At 48.5% G+C, this 14,711-nt stretch overlaps 1 protein-coding gene across 2 annotated transcripts in view; it reads right to left on the bottom strand.

Moving 5' to 3' along the window:
• kif26ba (kinesin family member 26Ba) overlaps positions 1 to 14,711 on the bottom strand; it is a 336,823-nt gene that overhangs the window by 32,067 nt on the left and 290,045 nt on the right. For both annotated transcript variants that reach the window (XM_072580423.1, XM_072580424.1), the window contains 2 exons: positions 11,622 to 11,784; positions 2,178 to 5,589 (listed from right to left, as the gene is read on the bottom strand). In XM_072580423.1, the coding sequence (XP_072436524.1) occupies positions 2,178 to 5,589; positions 11,622 to 11,784 (3,575 nt within the window). The remainder of the gene's footprint in view (positions 1 to 2,177; positions 5,590 to 11,621; positions 11,785 to 14,711) is intronic.

Raw genomic sequence — 14,711 nt, 5'->3', positions numbered from 1 at the left:
CATGATTTTATAAACCTATATAAGGTCATCCCTCAGCTTCCAATGCAACATTGAAAACAACCCCAGCCTATTCAGCCTCTCTCTATAGCTCATCCCCTCCAACCCTGGCAACATCCTTGTAAATCCTTTTGAGTTTAACAACACTTTCCCTGCAGTGAGGCGACCAGAATTATACGCAGTATTATAAAACAGCCTCACCAACGTCCTGTACAGCTGCATCATGACGTCCATTCATATCATACCCCAATTAGCAGAGGTTAAGTGAAAAAGTGGGTAGGAGGGAGTGTTCTGAAGAAGTTGTCTGTTGCTGCTGATGGACACAGCCAACGCAGAGGAATCAATCAATAAAATGTACGTAGTGTAAGCAAACCCATTGAGGGCCTCGGATATACCCAGACTCACTGGTGATGCTATTTACTTCTGTTACTGTTTCCATGGGATGTGGGTGTTGCTGATGAGGCCAGCATTTATTGCTCAGCTCTAACTGACCTTGAACTGAATCGCTTGCTAGACCATTGCAGATGGCAGGTGTCACCCAACCCTACTGCGGTGCGCCTGGAGCTGCATGTAGGCCGTGACCTTTTGAATGTTGCAGCAGGATCGAAGGGCCGAATAGCCTACTCCTGCTCCGAATTCCCATGATCTTACGAAAGTAATTAAAAATCACATGGCCCACAATTGTTGTAGCCAATGGAGAATGAAATGTCTGGCGACAAATTGAACTTCTGGCTTTCTCATTTTAAAAAAAAGAAACCCCACCAGCACCCTCGGAAATTTACCACAACAAAAAAAGTGAAGTAAACTTTGTCTGAGAATGCCAAGAGGCAATGGGTTATTGAAGAAAGTAACCATAGTTTGCAGTTAAATCGAGATCCTAGCACCGTATTTATTAAAGTATTCTTTCATGGGGTATGGGCATCACTGGTACAGTCAGCAATCGCTGCCTATCCCTAAATGCCCTTTGACTTCAGTGGCTTGCTTACTCTTTCAGTTGGCCATTCAGAGTCGCACACCTTGCTGTGGGCCGAGAGTCACATGTAGGCCAAGCGGCGGATTTCTTGATCTAACAACTCATTAATAAACCAGGTGGGTTTTAAATGATAAACTTTTATAAAATTCATGGTCACGATCACAGCGATTAGTTGGACATTCCAAGTTTATTAATTAAAGCCAAATGGACTTGCGGTGAGGGGATTTGAATCCACAATCCTCAGAGCAGGAACTACCCACCCAGAGACATTGCCAATACACCAGCATCTCCCCTGAGGAACACATGTCAACTAATTCGATCAACTAATCACTAATTGCTCTGTTAGCCGTGACCCTGTATACAGAGACGAGGCCACTCACATGTGAAAAGGGAGATAGCATCATATTTATGTGTGGCCTGATCAAGCCTTTCTCACACGCAGAGTTGGACTTCATCGTGTTTCCTCATCACCATGGAAACTGAATTTTCTTAACCAGGTTACAGCTCTTGAAATATCAGCGGCCAGTCTCAGAATAAGGCTACTAGGTCAAAAACTGGATGGGTAGTTCCTATTCCAAATAATGCCATGGCCCAGTATCCCCATCACAATACTTTGCCACACTCCCAGACACTCCAACCTATCCTCCACTCTCCACAGGTTAAGATCATGGAACTACATAGTATTTCCAACACAGAAACATGCCGTTTGGCCCAACTGCTCTACTTCCACCCAGCATATGCCTCCATTCAAACTGTTACTCAGCAGGACAGTATTATATGTGAATCTTGCTCGATAGATTGCTGATGCTGATGCATTTTGGTTTACACTCATCAGGATAACTGCGAGATTGCCAAAAATGGAAGGATCACAACAATTTATACAACAGGATAGCAGGGCGCTGATTGGTTGACAAATCACCTCCAATTTGCTGAGACCTTCACCTGTGTGGCTGCAGAAAAGCCTTGACCAATCAGAGTTGACTAAATCAGCACCCTTCTCCTTGTTTAGATTGGTTGGAATTTGGCATTCTTGCATGTGTCCTGAATGTAAGATGAAAATCTTCAGCAACATCTCTCCCTTTCTAGTGAAATCCTTTATTTAATCATGCATTTATTTAATTTCTCCTCAGATGACTGGATCAGTACATCCGATGTAATAACCACCACTATTTCTAATGACTCCAGAGAGGATGTGCTCTCATCTTACCTGTGTTCATCCTTCGCTTTGGAGATTTCATGCTCCTGGATCTCCCCGCTGCTGAATTTCCGTTTTCACTCATGGAGTCCTGGGCAGAAGATGCGCTTCCTGTGGCCTCGCTGTCCCTGATCATGCTCTCGTAGCCACTGCTGCCTCCGCTGTGGTAGAACAGGGCAGTTTTGCCCATGGCCGGGGGGAGTTCACCACTCAGCACACTGCTATTGTCACTGCCATGGCCACTGCTACACCGGTGAGGTTTCCGGGGGGGTGTGACTTTGCTGTAGGGCGATGGGAGGGCCTGAGGGGGGGACTTCTCGCCCGAGTGCAGGCTCCACTTCTCCGACTCTGCACTGCCTCGCTGCTGGCTGCCCCTGGCTGCCGCGCTTCCCTGGAGCAGCTCTGAGATCCTGCCATTGACGGCTCTCAGGGGCAGCTTGGCCACGATGCTGGAACCTCTGCTTTGCTTGCTGCTCAGTGACTGGGTGGACCAGGACATGTTCTTGGAGTTGGACGGCATGCTGGAGCTGCGGCCGACGGACTGAGGCAGCGACTTGGTGGAGAAGCTCAGTGTCTTTGTGGTGGACGCTGAAAGGCTCCGTGACTTGGGGCCAGCCAGGAGCAGCTTGCTGACCGCCGACATCTTGGAGGCACTGGACTTTGGGGAGGTGCCCAGTGATGGCGGAGCGCAAGGCTGCGTGGGCGAAGACACGGCGGCGCGATTCAAGCTCCGGCCCGTACGAGGCATCGTGCTGTCGCGGGACACATTGACCTTTGACCCCATGGACGTCAAGCTCCCTGCCCTCTCCAAAGACAGGCACTCGTACTGGCCAGCATACCGCCTGTTGAGGGAGTTAGGCCGGCTGCTGAACAGCTCGTCTTTCCCACTGCTCGCTTTGCTACAATTCTCCAAGTTGGGGGCCTTGGCTTTGAAGGGGGCACTGCCTTCATCTGGTGTAGCTGCTGACGTCAAGGAGCTGCTGCCGGCCGGCATGTGCTGGACACTGGCTCTGTTCCTCTGATCGAGGCTTGACTTCCTGATGGGAGGCAGCGGGGGCATCCCTTTGGGCCGGGAGGGTAGCAGGCTGTGCTTGTTGGGGGAGCCCATCCTCCTCTCCAGGGTGGCCTTAGGGCTGCAGGGGGTGGATGCCTGCGATGTCGTGGCTGAGGTGCTGCTGCTCTCTGCAGAGAGGCACAGCGGCCTGAGGGAGGCGCCTTCCAGCTGGTCTTGTTTGGCCAGCAGCGGGCGCTGCAGTGCCCGGGACAGGTTGCCCTCCTTTGGACTGTCCAACGAGAGGGTGGAGCTCTGGCTGCAGGAAGTGGTCAGTGCCATCTCACAGCCATCCACCACCCTCTTGGCCGGATCTCCCCGCACGGGGGAGACAGGGGTTTCAGCCCTGCCACTGCACAGGCTCTCCGCTGAGGTCAGCTTCTGACTCCCCCCTGGATCAACACTCTCGCTTCCGTCCAGCCCAGCATCCTCCAGCTCCTCCTCTTCCTCCTCTTCACCGTCTTCCTCCTCCTCCTCCTCCTCCTCGCGCTTCAACCACGGGTCGTCAAAGGTCATGTCCTGCGAGATGCCGGCAGCTTTGCCATGGCGATGGTGGGGGGACACGGGAGGGCAGCGGACAGACGCCAACATGTCACTCTGGTCGGGGAAATGCATCGGCTTCAGCCTGATGCAGGGGTGCACTGAAATGTTCGTCTTGATGGGAAAACAGCTCTCGGCCCTGGGCAGTCCCGAGGCGTTCGATATTCTAACTGTCGTCTTCCCCAGCGCCGCGATCTTGCAGTTCTGGTTGGCAGCAATATGGTACAGGCCTTTGGCCTCTCCGGCCTTCTCCGACATGCTGAAGAACTTGTCCATGACGGAGTACTTCCCACTCCGCGTGTACGCCATGCACTCCTCCTGGTGGCTGCCTGCCACATCCAGCAGTGAGGGGTCGGCCAAGGCTTCACCGTTGCCGCTGCAGGTCTGGGTGACAAAACTGTGGCAGGACTGCTCGCCGTCACTCCCAGTGCTCATCTCACTGAGCCAGGAGCTAATGGACGAGCGGCGGCTGCTGGAAACCAAGACTTTCTCGTCAAGGCCTGGCTTGGGGAACGGCAGGAACTTGGTGATGCTGACTTCGGAGAAGGGGCTAGCAGTCGAATAGCAGTCCAGGTCCTCGTTGATGCTGCTGATGATGCTGACAGGCCTGGAGCCTGAGGCTAAGGCCTGCACCGAGCAGTCACTATTGAAGCTGATGATACTAGTGGGGCGCCCGTTCTCCAGGATGCCGCTGATGGTCAACTCCTCGACCAGAGTGAACACCAGCTCGTCCTCCCCGTTCAGTTCCAGAGGCTGCTGCAAGGTGACTGTGGCCCGGCTCATCATTCCGGTCTTGCCGTTGTCCGCCGGTTCCTGCTCTTGGTCCGAGAATGCAGCGTCCGGTGAGTACTGGGTGCCCGAGGACACAGGTCTCTTCACCACTTGGGGGCTCATTCCCACAGGGGCTGCCCTGATTTCAGGCAGCTCTAGGAGCTCACCGCTGGCCCTCCTGCAGTCCCTGCTCGGTGTCTGGGGTGGGGGAGGAGCTGTGCTGAGCAACGACCCCTTCTGGGTGTATACCTTGCAACGCTGGGAGGGTGAATGTTGGGGCTTGTAGTCAGAGCTCTTCGAGAGGCTTGCTATCCCAAGCCTTGGGGAGCCCATGGGTCTGGGTTTAACCTCCGCACTGCCGCTACTGTGTGGGACCTCCTTGGTGCTCTGACTCCTTGACACATTCAGTTGAGTGCTGCCGCCTCCCATGACACTCCTGGGGGAGGATGGCGCGGAACCACCACTGCCTTGCGGCACAGGGGATTGGGCGGCCTGAGGTCGCAATATGCCAGGACCCGCGTCCTCTGCGTTCTCCTCAGGAGCCCAGTGTGCTGAGTTCAGTCCCAGCCCTTGTTGGGCCTCTGCCCTCTGGGCCTGCGCCTCCTCGCCCTTCCCAGGCGGCTCGCTGCAAGGAAGCTCCTCAAAGGGGAATCTGTCAGGCTCCTCGCTGCCATCGATGCACTCAAGCCGCTCCTGCAGCTCAGCAAAGGTATTACACTTCAGGCAGTCCTTCTCAGGGAGTACTGGCACAGGCTCAGTGCCAACCTCGGGCCTTGCCTCATTCTTGTTCTTCTGCAGCGAGGGAATAATGGGCACAAAGTCGGGCGGCCCCTCGTTGTCGGTCAGCTCCTTATCACTCAGGGCGGTGCCATTGGGGCCCACGTAGATGACAGTGTCGCACGATTGCTCGCTGCTGGACGAGTAGTCTGGGTCACTCGACAAGTTTAAGATGGGGAGGTCCGTGTCCCCTGCTCCTCTCGGGTGGAACGGTCGGAGTTGTGTGGGCCGACGCATCCTTCCTTCCTCACAGGAACTCTCGCCCCCGGATGAACTGGAGGTGTACTGCAGTCAGAGAGCAGAAGACAGTGAGTGATTAACTGTGTACAAACCCCAACTCCAATTATCACTTAGAACATGCAATTAAGGGGAGGCGATGACCTAGTGGTATTATCACTGGTTAACCCAGAGACCGAAGTAATGTTCTGGGGACCTGGATTCAAATCCTGCCATGGCAGATGGTGGAAACTGAATTCAATAAAAATCTGGAATTATGAATCTAATAATGACCATGAATCAATTGTTGGAAAATCCCATCTGATTGACTAATGTCCTTCAGAGAAGGAAACTGCCATCCTTATCTGGTCTGGTCTACATGTGACTTCAGACCCACAGCAAGGTGGTTGACTCTGAACTGCCCTTTGGGCAATTAGGGATGGGTAATAAACATGGTTGAGCTGGTGACACCCTCATCCCATGAATGAAGAAAGGAAAACAAATCACATTGTGCATATCAGTCTTTCCTTGGGTGAGAAATCACCAGCTCATTTCACGAACTATATTTTTATAATCTCATTCACGGGATGAGGTCATCATTGACTGAATCACCATTTATTGTCCATCTCTAATTGCCCCAGAGGGCAGTGAAGAATGAACCATACTGCTGTGGGTCTGGAGTCAGTTGTAGAGCAGACCAGGCAAGGATGAGAGCTTCCCTCCCTCAAGAATACTCGTGAAGCAACTGAGCCTTTGCAAGAATTGACAACAGTTTTAGTGCCATCCTTAGGTTCTTCATTCTAGATTGATTTTTTTTTCTCCAGAAAATGGCAATAGAATGAGGAGTTTACCAGTGAAAACTGGGATGGAGAAAAATCTCTTCACTGAGAGGATGGTGAGTCTCTGGAATTTCCTGTTCCAAAGGGCTCAGCCATTGGATGTGTTCAAGACAGAGGTAGACATATGTCCAGAGACGGGCAATTTACAAATTTGGAGATTACGTGGGTAAGTGGCATTGCGGTTGATGATCAGCCATGAAGTGGAGTGGCAGAGCAGACTCCAAAACGGCTGAATGGCCTCCTCCTGTTCTTATGTTTCCATGTAACTCTGAATTGGAAGTGATGGAACCAGATTCCAACCTGGACACAGCAGATCGCACTTGCCTTTCTGAATGACATTGGGCTCGAGAGCTATACCAGAGGCCGCTGAATATCGAATTTAAGCTGACACCCCAGTGCAGTACCAAACAGGGTGCTGCACTGTCAGAGGTGTCAACTTGCCAATGAGTTGTTAAACTGTGGGTTGGGAGGGAGAGGGATATGTGACCTTCTGCCCTTTGTGTCAAGATCAAAAAATCGTACACTGAGAAATAGGGGAGCGGTTCTCCCAATGGCACAACATTCAAAACAGGTTGTCTGGTCATTGATCACAGAGAGTTGGTTGATGGGATGTTGTGGTGCGTGTAATTGACCGCCAAGTTTGCTAAACTCTTGCAGTGACTCCGCCTGTGAGGTACCCTATTGGCTGCACGGTGTTTTCGGGCATGCGGATGCCCGGAGAAGCAGAAATGTTGGTTCTTTTAGCTGAAACACACCACCCACGGGGTGGATTCAGTGGCAGGTCAGGCTGCTAGGCCTCCAGGACAAGCACTCCTGCTCTGCCCTGCCCTGCCCAGGCCCAATGCTGGGCAATGGGGCTGTGAACCCCTGGTCACTGCCTGTCCATGGGCCAGACTGACGTGTAGGAAATGGTGGGACACAGCCTGGCCCATGGTAACAAATCCATGCCTTGAACAGGCAGAGGATGAATTGTGGTTATTGTAGGATGGCATGAAAACATACTGGGACATGTTGTATGCAATTTACACCAGCCTTTGATTTATCGCACAGAGAGATTACAAAGTATTATGACGCTGTCATAAGGAAGGAACCCCTTTCCATTTATTTTCACCACGCCCTATTTACTAACGGACAGCAACTCCTGGAGTCTCAGATGGGCAGATATCTGTATTTTGTGGCCAGGAATGAGAACAGAACAGGCCATTTTCCTATTACAAACACAGTGTTTTAGAAAAATAAGGAAGTTTTGTCTTCCAGAGGAATGTAAACTAATTTTCCAATAAATGCAGGTAAGCAGAGAGCTGTCATCCCAAGCACCATGAACAGCTGGTTATGGTCATGGAGTCATCGAGGTGTACAGCACGGAAACAGACCCTTCAGTCCGACTCGTCCATGCCGAGCAGATATCCTCAATTAATCTAGTCCTATTTGCCAGTATTTTGCCCACATCTCTTTGAACCCTTCCTATTCATATACCCAACCAGGTACCTTTTAAATGCTGAAATTGTACCAGCCTCCACCCCTTCCTCTGGCAGCTCATTCCATACACGCACCACCCTCTGCATGAAAAAGTTGCCCCTTAGGTCCCTTTTATATCTTTTCCCTCTCACCCTTAACCTATGCCCTCTAGTTTTGGACTCACCCCAACCTAGGGAAAAGACCTTATTTATTTACCCTATCCATGCCCCTCATGATTTCATAAGCCTCTATAATGTCCTAAAGGATTCAGACAATTGATCGATGTAGTGGAATCTACCAGTCCCTGGAATTAGGATGTACCAACACGTACTCAAGAGCAGAGGGCAGACCTCATTGGGGCATTCCTCATTGGGTGGTCCTCATTGGGCTGTCTTCATTGGGCCTCCCTCATTGGGCCATCCTCATTTGGCAGTCCTCATCAGGTAGTTCTCATCGGGAGGTCCTTATTGGGCAGTCCTCATCATGTGTCCTCAATAGGCAGTCTTCATCAGGTGGTCTTCATTGGGCCATCCATGTAGGCCACAGGCCTTGTCAAAGAGAGCTGTCTTCTCCAAATGGAAGATGGACCAGAAGAAGAAAAGGAGGATGACCCAGGGAAGAGTTCCTCACCACCTTGGTGAGAGTGCAGGACGCTGCCTTCACAATTTTAACGAGACTGACACATTCCATGCCCAGAGCCTCTGGGATTGGTGCACAATCCCCAACTGTCATTGTGTATACTTCCTCTTAAATAATCTATCTGCTGGTTCTTAATCAACTCAAACTATATGGAAGTTGCTACAAATGGTCACATGCCTATATGAGGTAACTGTGATTGCGAGTCCCCACAAACCCCAGCATAGTGACTGTACTGCACAGTTTGATCAGCTGCTGCACATCGTGGCTTTGGGGACTCGGGTCTGTTGCTACCACTGGATTTGATGGATTACCAGCTCCTGAGCTCTGCCGAGTCGGTGGTAGCTGTCACAGAAGTGTTCAGTTCCACCAGATCCAATCACAACTGAGTGAGCTGGGGCATTCTGAAGATGAGGTGGGGGGAGAGACAAGGTGAAATGAAGGTTTACCCACTGCCAGGGCCTGCTGCCAATGAATTGAGGCGTGTGTGTTTTGCAGTTAAACTGGCAAAGTCAGATCCCACCCCTCCTTCCAGGTAGCCATGGCGACATGCCCCATTTCATCCACTCAGCTCAGCCAGTCGGCAACAGCTTCAGACTGAGAGATGAACATTTGCCAGGAGATCTCCCCTGCTGTCCTGTGAATAATGACCACCAGTTCTATGACACCTACTCAAGATAGCAGATTGGATTTACATGATCCACATCCAGTACTCCCTCAGTAATGGAGCGTCAAGCCGGGAGGATTTTTCTTTGTGTTCCTTCCTGGGATGTAGGCGCCATTGGCAATATCCAATGTCTGGATTAGTGGTGCTGGAAGAGCACAGCAGTTCAGGCAGCATCCTGCTTTTCCTGATGAAGGGCTTTTGCCCGAAACGTTGATTTCAAAGCTACTTGGATGCTGCCTGAACTGCTGTGCTCTTCCAGCACCACTAATCCAGAATCTGGTTTCCAGCATCTGCAGTCATTGTTTTTACCTAATATCCAATGTCCTCTAGGGAAGGAAATGTGTCGTCCTAACCTGGTCTGGCCTGCATGTGCCTCCAGACCCACATCAGGGTGGTTGATTCTGAACTGTCCTCTGGGCAATTAGGGCCTAGCCAGTGACCTTTGTCCCATGAATACATTTTTCAAGTGTTTTCCTCTTGTTTGAGTTGTTAAGCAGTGAAGACTTGAAGAAGAGCAGTAGAGTCTTCCATGATGTTCCAGTCAATATTCCTCCCCGAATAAACATCACAAGAACAGAGGATGCGGTCACTGTCACATTGCAGAGTGTAGGAGATTGTTGTGTACAAATTGGCTGCTGTGTTCCTGAATTATAGCAGTGCCTACACTTTTTAAAGTGCTGCATCATCTGTACAAACAGCCTTTGAGAAGTCCCGGATTGGTGGAAAACTTGACATAAATACAAGTCTTACCTCATGGTTAACACCACATCCCTATCTGAATCTTTGTTGTACTAAGTCAAGTGCACCAACTGGCTTTTACATGCCCACACAGGATCTCATCATGTGATAGTTAGTTGATAATTACAGGGTGAAAGGGGCACACTGCACGTCAGTCTAAAGTAGTTTATCATCTCCTCAGAGCAGTGTTATGTACAAGTAACAATTACTCATATTTGAACATCATTGGCAGTGTGTAGCCAGGTTATGGCCTGTTGTGTACAGCCAATGAATACCCCTCAGATGTGCAGACAGCAATTAAGGGAAAATCACATTGCAATGGGTCTGGAGTCACATGCAAGCCAGACCAGGTAGGGATGGCAGATTGCTGTCCCTAAAGGGCATTAGTGAACCAGGCAGGATTTACAACAATTGACAGTGGTGAAACAGCTAGTAAAAAGCTAACATTTTATTCCAGACTTTCTTTTATTGAATTCAAGTTTCACTAGTGGGATTTGATCTCATGGCCTATGAGCATAGCGTATTTTACTAATCTAGTGCTAATACCAATGGTGGAGCGATTAAAATCCAGACTATGCCTGGACCACATGCATAGAAATGGGTTCAAGATGGAGGCTCATCACTACTTTCTCAAGGGGCAGTTTGGATTGGGCAACGAATGCAGGCCTATGCTAGCCACACCCCTATCCCAGGAGATAATTTTCAAATGAAGTGATTCCCAAGCAGGAAGAGAGAAGGTTATTAGTCAAGAGCAGTTCAAAGAATGTTTATTTGACTAATACATGGAATGAGTGGATTGTCTTGTGAAACCCTACAGACTGGCTAGGCCTGTATCCTCTCGAGTTTAGAAGAGTCAGAGGTGACGTAATTGAAACATATAAGATCCTGAGTGGGTGGATGTGGAAATGATGATTCCTCTTGAGGGTCAATCTAGAAACAGGGGTCACAGTTTAAAAATAAAGGGGTTGTCCATTTAAAACAAGATGAGGAAACCTTTTTTTTGTTTTAGAGGGTTGAGAGCCTTTGGAAACCCTTTCCTCGAAAGGCAGTCGATGCAGGATTTTTAAACGTTTTTTCGCAGTTAGATTCTTGATGACTGAAAGATTATCAGGGATACGCAGAAATGTACAGCTGAGCCTAAAAGCAGACCAGCCATGATCTAATTGAATGGCAGAGCAGGGTGGAAGGGCCGAGTGGTCTACTCTTGTTGCTTGTCTACACAGCCTTGGGAAAGCAGCCAGCGTAATCACAGACCCCTCCCACCCCAGTTATATCTCTCTTCCACCATCTTTCATCGGGCAGAAGATGTAAAAATTTGAAAACACAGACCAACAGATTCAAGAGCAGCTGTTATCAGATGTCCAAATGGACATCTTGCATATTAGAGTTGATCTTTCTCTATAACTTCTCTGTAACTGTAACACGACATTCTGCATTCTGCTCAGTTACCCTGATGTACCTATGTAAGGTATGATTTGTCTGGATGGCATGGAACACAATACTTTTCACTCTATCTCGGTACGGGTGACAATAATAAACCAAACCAAATTATGGAGGGATGTGAACACAAGAACAAGAATTTGAAACTTTAGATCAGAGGGTCAGAAGTGAAAATTGTTTTCAGCCTCCCAGCCTGACTCAGTCATTACAATATACACTCACTTGATCGCGAGGAATAAATAAATAGTTAGACAGCTGAACACCACGTGTGTATGCAGAGTATGCATGAGTAACCTAAATGAGTATGCAGAGCTCTCATGTACCTTTGTCTTCTTCTTCTTCATTCGGAGGACCCGCGACGCGATCTGGATGGTGGACAGGGTTTCAGAGTAGTTGCTGGAGGAAGCCGAGATGTGGGCAATCATGGTGGTTCGGCAATTCAGGTTGCCAAGAGATTCCCGCAGCAACATGGTGAGCTTGCTCTCCCTGAAATGGTAAAACAACAAGATGGCACCTGAAGCATTTACTGCCACCACATGTAAGATTGGTTGGTGATGGGGGGGGAGGGGGTTGGTGGTCTGGTTGGTAGTGGTGCTGGTTTGCTGAGATGATGTATCCCTTTACAGGAGACAACAAACCTACAGGACACAGTTTAAAAGTAACAGCACTCCCACTGAAGACAGAGATGAGGGGATTTTCTTCTCTTGGAGGGTTGAGAGTCTATGGAACTCACTTCACCAGAGAATGGAGATGAGGCCACTCTGTATTTTTTAAGGCAGAGGTAGATAGTTTCTTGATTAATAAGGGTTATTTGCGAATGTGGGTTTGAGGTTACAATCACATCAGAGTCGAGAATGTGCTGCTGGAAAAGCACAGCAGGTCAGGCAGCATCCGGGGAGCAAGAAAATCGACGTTTCAGGCATAAGCCCTTCATCACTTTCTCCTAGTTACAATCACATCAGCCAGATCTTATTGAGCAACACAGCAGGCTCAAGGGGCTGAATGGCCTACTCCTGCCCCTCAGAAATGTGCATGCTCACAAAATCACACACACCTCTGATTGCGACATTGTCAAGAGGGATGTAGAGGGACTGCAAAGGGTGCAAGAAAAAAAGAGAGGGTTATCAAAATCTGGAAAGATTGAAAAGGCTATGACACACAAAATTCCTCACTAAAGGTTTATAATGTCCAGAAAAAAAAACTGACATCAAGTTTATGATGTCCAGAGAAAATACTGAATAGTGGCCATATAGAGATCATCAAGATTATTCTGTGGATGAGTTTGACAGGGTAGATGAAGAGATGATGCTTTCATACCTGGGGGAAACTAGAACCAAAGGGCACAGGTATAAGATGGTCACTAATACAGTGAATACAGGTTACTCAGAGTGTAGCGAGAATGTGCAACTCACTAGCACAAGGAGTCGGTGAGGTGAATAAGACAAAGGCATGGGATGGTGGGGATGGTTGGGATAAACACCCAAAGGAAAAAGAAATAGAATGATATGTTGATGGGATCAGATGGTGGGGTTGGAAGGAGACTTTTGTGGAACTTACATAGATCAGTTAGTATGTTGCAAACATGCTGTGAAACCTAAGAATTGACCATAGGACTTAGAGGAAGATTAAATTGATATCAAACTTCCCTTAAACTATAACGATTTCATTCAAAATGATATAATTATAACTTTCTGTTGTTTTCCTCTCTCTTGGAGGAAGAATGCATGCATTTAATAAATATCACAGCTCTCAGTCTCACACATACACTGATACACACATATAATGACACACAGACACACAAACACACAGTGACACACACAGATACATCCACACAAACACTGACGCACTAACAGACGCACACACAACATATGCTGACACACAGACACAAAAACACACACTGACGCCTGCTGACACACACACATACTGACACAAACAGGCTGGCCCACACAAATACAGACACACAAACTGACACACACAAACACACTGACACACAAACATGTACACACCAATATCCTCACTGAAGTTTACAATGTCTTGAGCACTGCATAAATTCTGTGTTGCAAAGATTTCGAAGCTAAAACCTCTCTCTGTGACATTCCTGCCTTGCTGTTTGTTGAGTATGGAAGAGTTTCCTTGCCATGTTGAAACTTTGCTTATTGCTTGGCTGAATATTTCACATAGTTGCTCAATCACTCACCACGGGTCCCGCATCTGCTGCATGTGAAAGGCTTTCACTACGTTCAATGAGATTCTGATTACTAATGTAAAAATAATAAACACCACCAGTTTCAGTTTGCCAACCTCTCAGGTTCACTGGGAGCAGTCTAGATTTGATTCTTTTTTCCTTCTGTTCTTCTACAACTCGACTCTCCTCTTGAACCCCATCAACATCAACATTGCATGGTGGAAATGACAGCTACCGTGGCATCCCTGTCCCTTCATGCCCTTCCCTCAGAGATAACCTTCTAACCACTACAGAGATTGTGGGTGACCCATGCCCTTTGACCTCTCAACCTAGTAACATATTGTGCCTTTTTATCAATGCTCTTCAGGATCACACACTGAGGCATAAAAATCAGTTAAGATACACTCCCAAAGTTCGGCCACTATTATGACCAGAATGGTCCTCTCACCTCGATCCAATCTCCCAGGAGGCCTGGAGGGCAGTCAGAGAAAAGTTCCCAAAAATCTTTACCTCTCCAAGTTGGCCTGTGTTTTAATCTCCCAGGAGATAATAATGTGAGTCTACTTTAATTTATTAACTCTTTGGATGTGTGTATCATAGCTGCCCTTGAGCCCCACTGTTGAACCACTGCTGACTGTTTGGTGTAAGCAGACCTGCGACACTGGGAGGAAGGGAGCTCTGTGATTTTGACCTCACAATATTGAAGGAATGGCAATATATTTCCAAGTCAGGATGGTGAGCGGCTTGGAGGGGGGTCTTGTGGGTGGTGGTGCTCCTATATATTTGCTGCCCTTGTCCTTCTGGATGGCAATGGTCATTGTTTAGAAGGTGCTCAAAGGAGCCTTGGTGAATTACTGCAGTGTATCTTGTAGATGGTACACACCACTGCTTCAAGTGTTATTGGAGGAACTGGATGTTGAAGGTGGTGGATGGAGTGCCAAATAAGCAGATTGCTTTCTCCTGGATGGTGTCAAAGTTTGCATTTCACACTATGTGCGGTTTTAGGTCTGGGATGCATTGCCTGGAAGTTTGGTGAGGGCAGGTTGAATTGAGGCATTCAAGCACATGCAAAGGTATAAAGAATTGCACTAAGTTAGGATGCTTATTTGCAGAACCAGTGCAGACACAATGGGGGCCAAATGGTCTCCTTCAGCACCATAACGTTTTTAGAAAATGGAGTGTTTTGTTAGAGCTGTGCTCATCCAAGCAAATGAATAATATTCTCTCC

The sequence above is a fragment of the Chiloscyllium punctatum genome, chromosome 11, assembly GCF_047496795.1.
Source record: "Chiloscyllium punctatum isolate Juve2018m chromosome 11, sChiPun1.3, whole genome shotgun sequence".
NCBI classification, from domain to species: Eukaryota; Metazoa; Chordata; class Chondrichthyes; order Orectolobiformes; family Hemiscylliidae; genus Chiloscyllium; species Chiloscyllium punctatum.
This window is presented reverse-complemented; position numbering and strand designations above follow the sequence as displayed.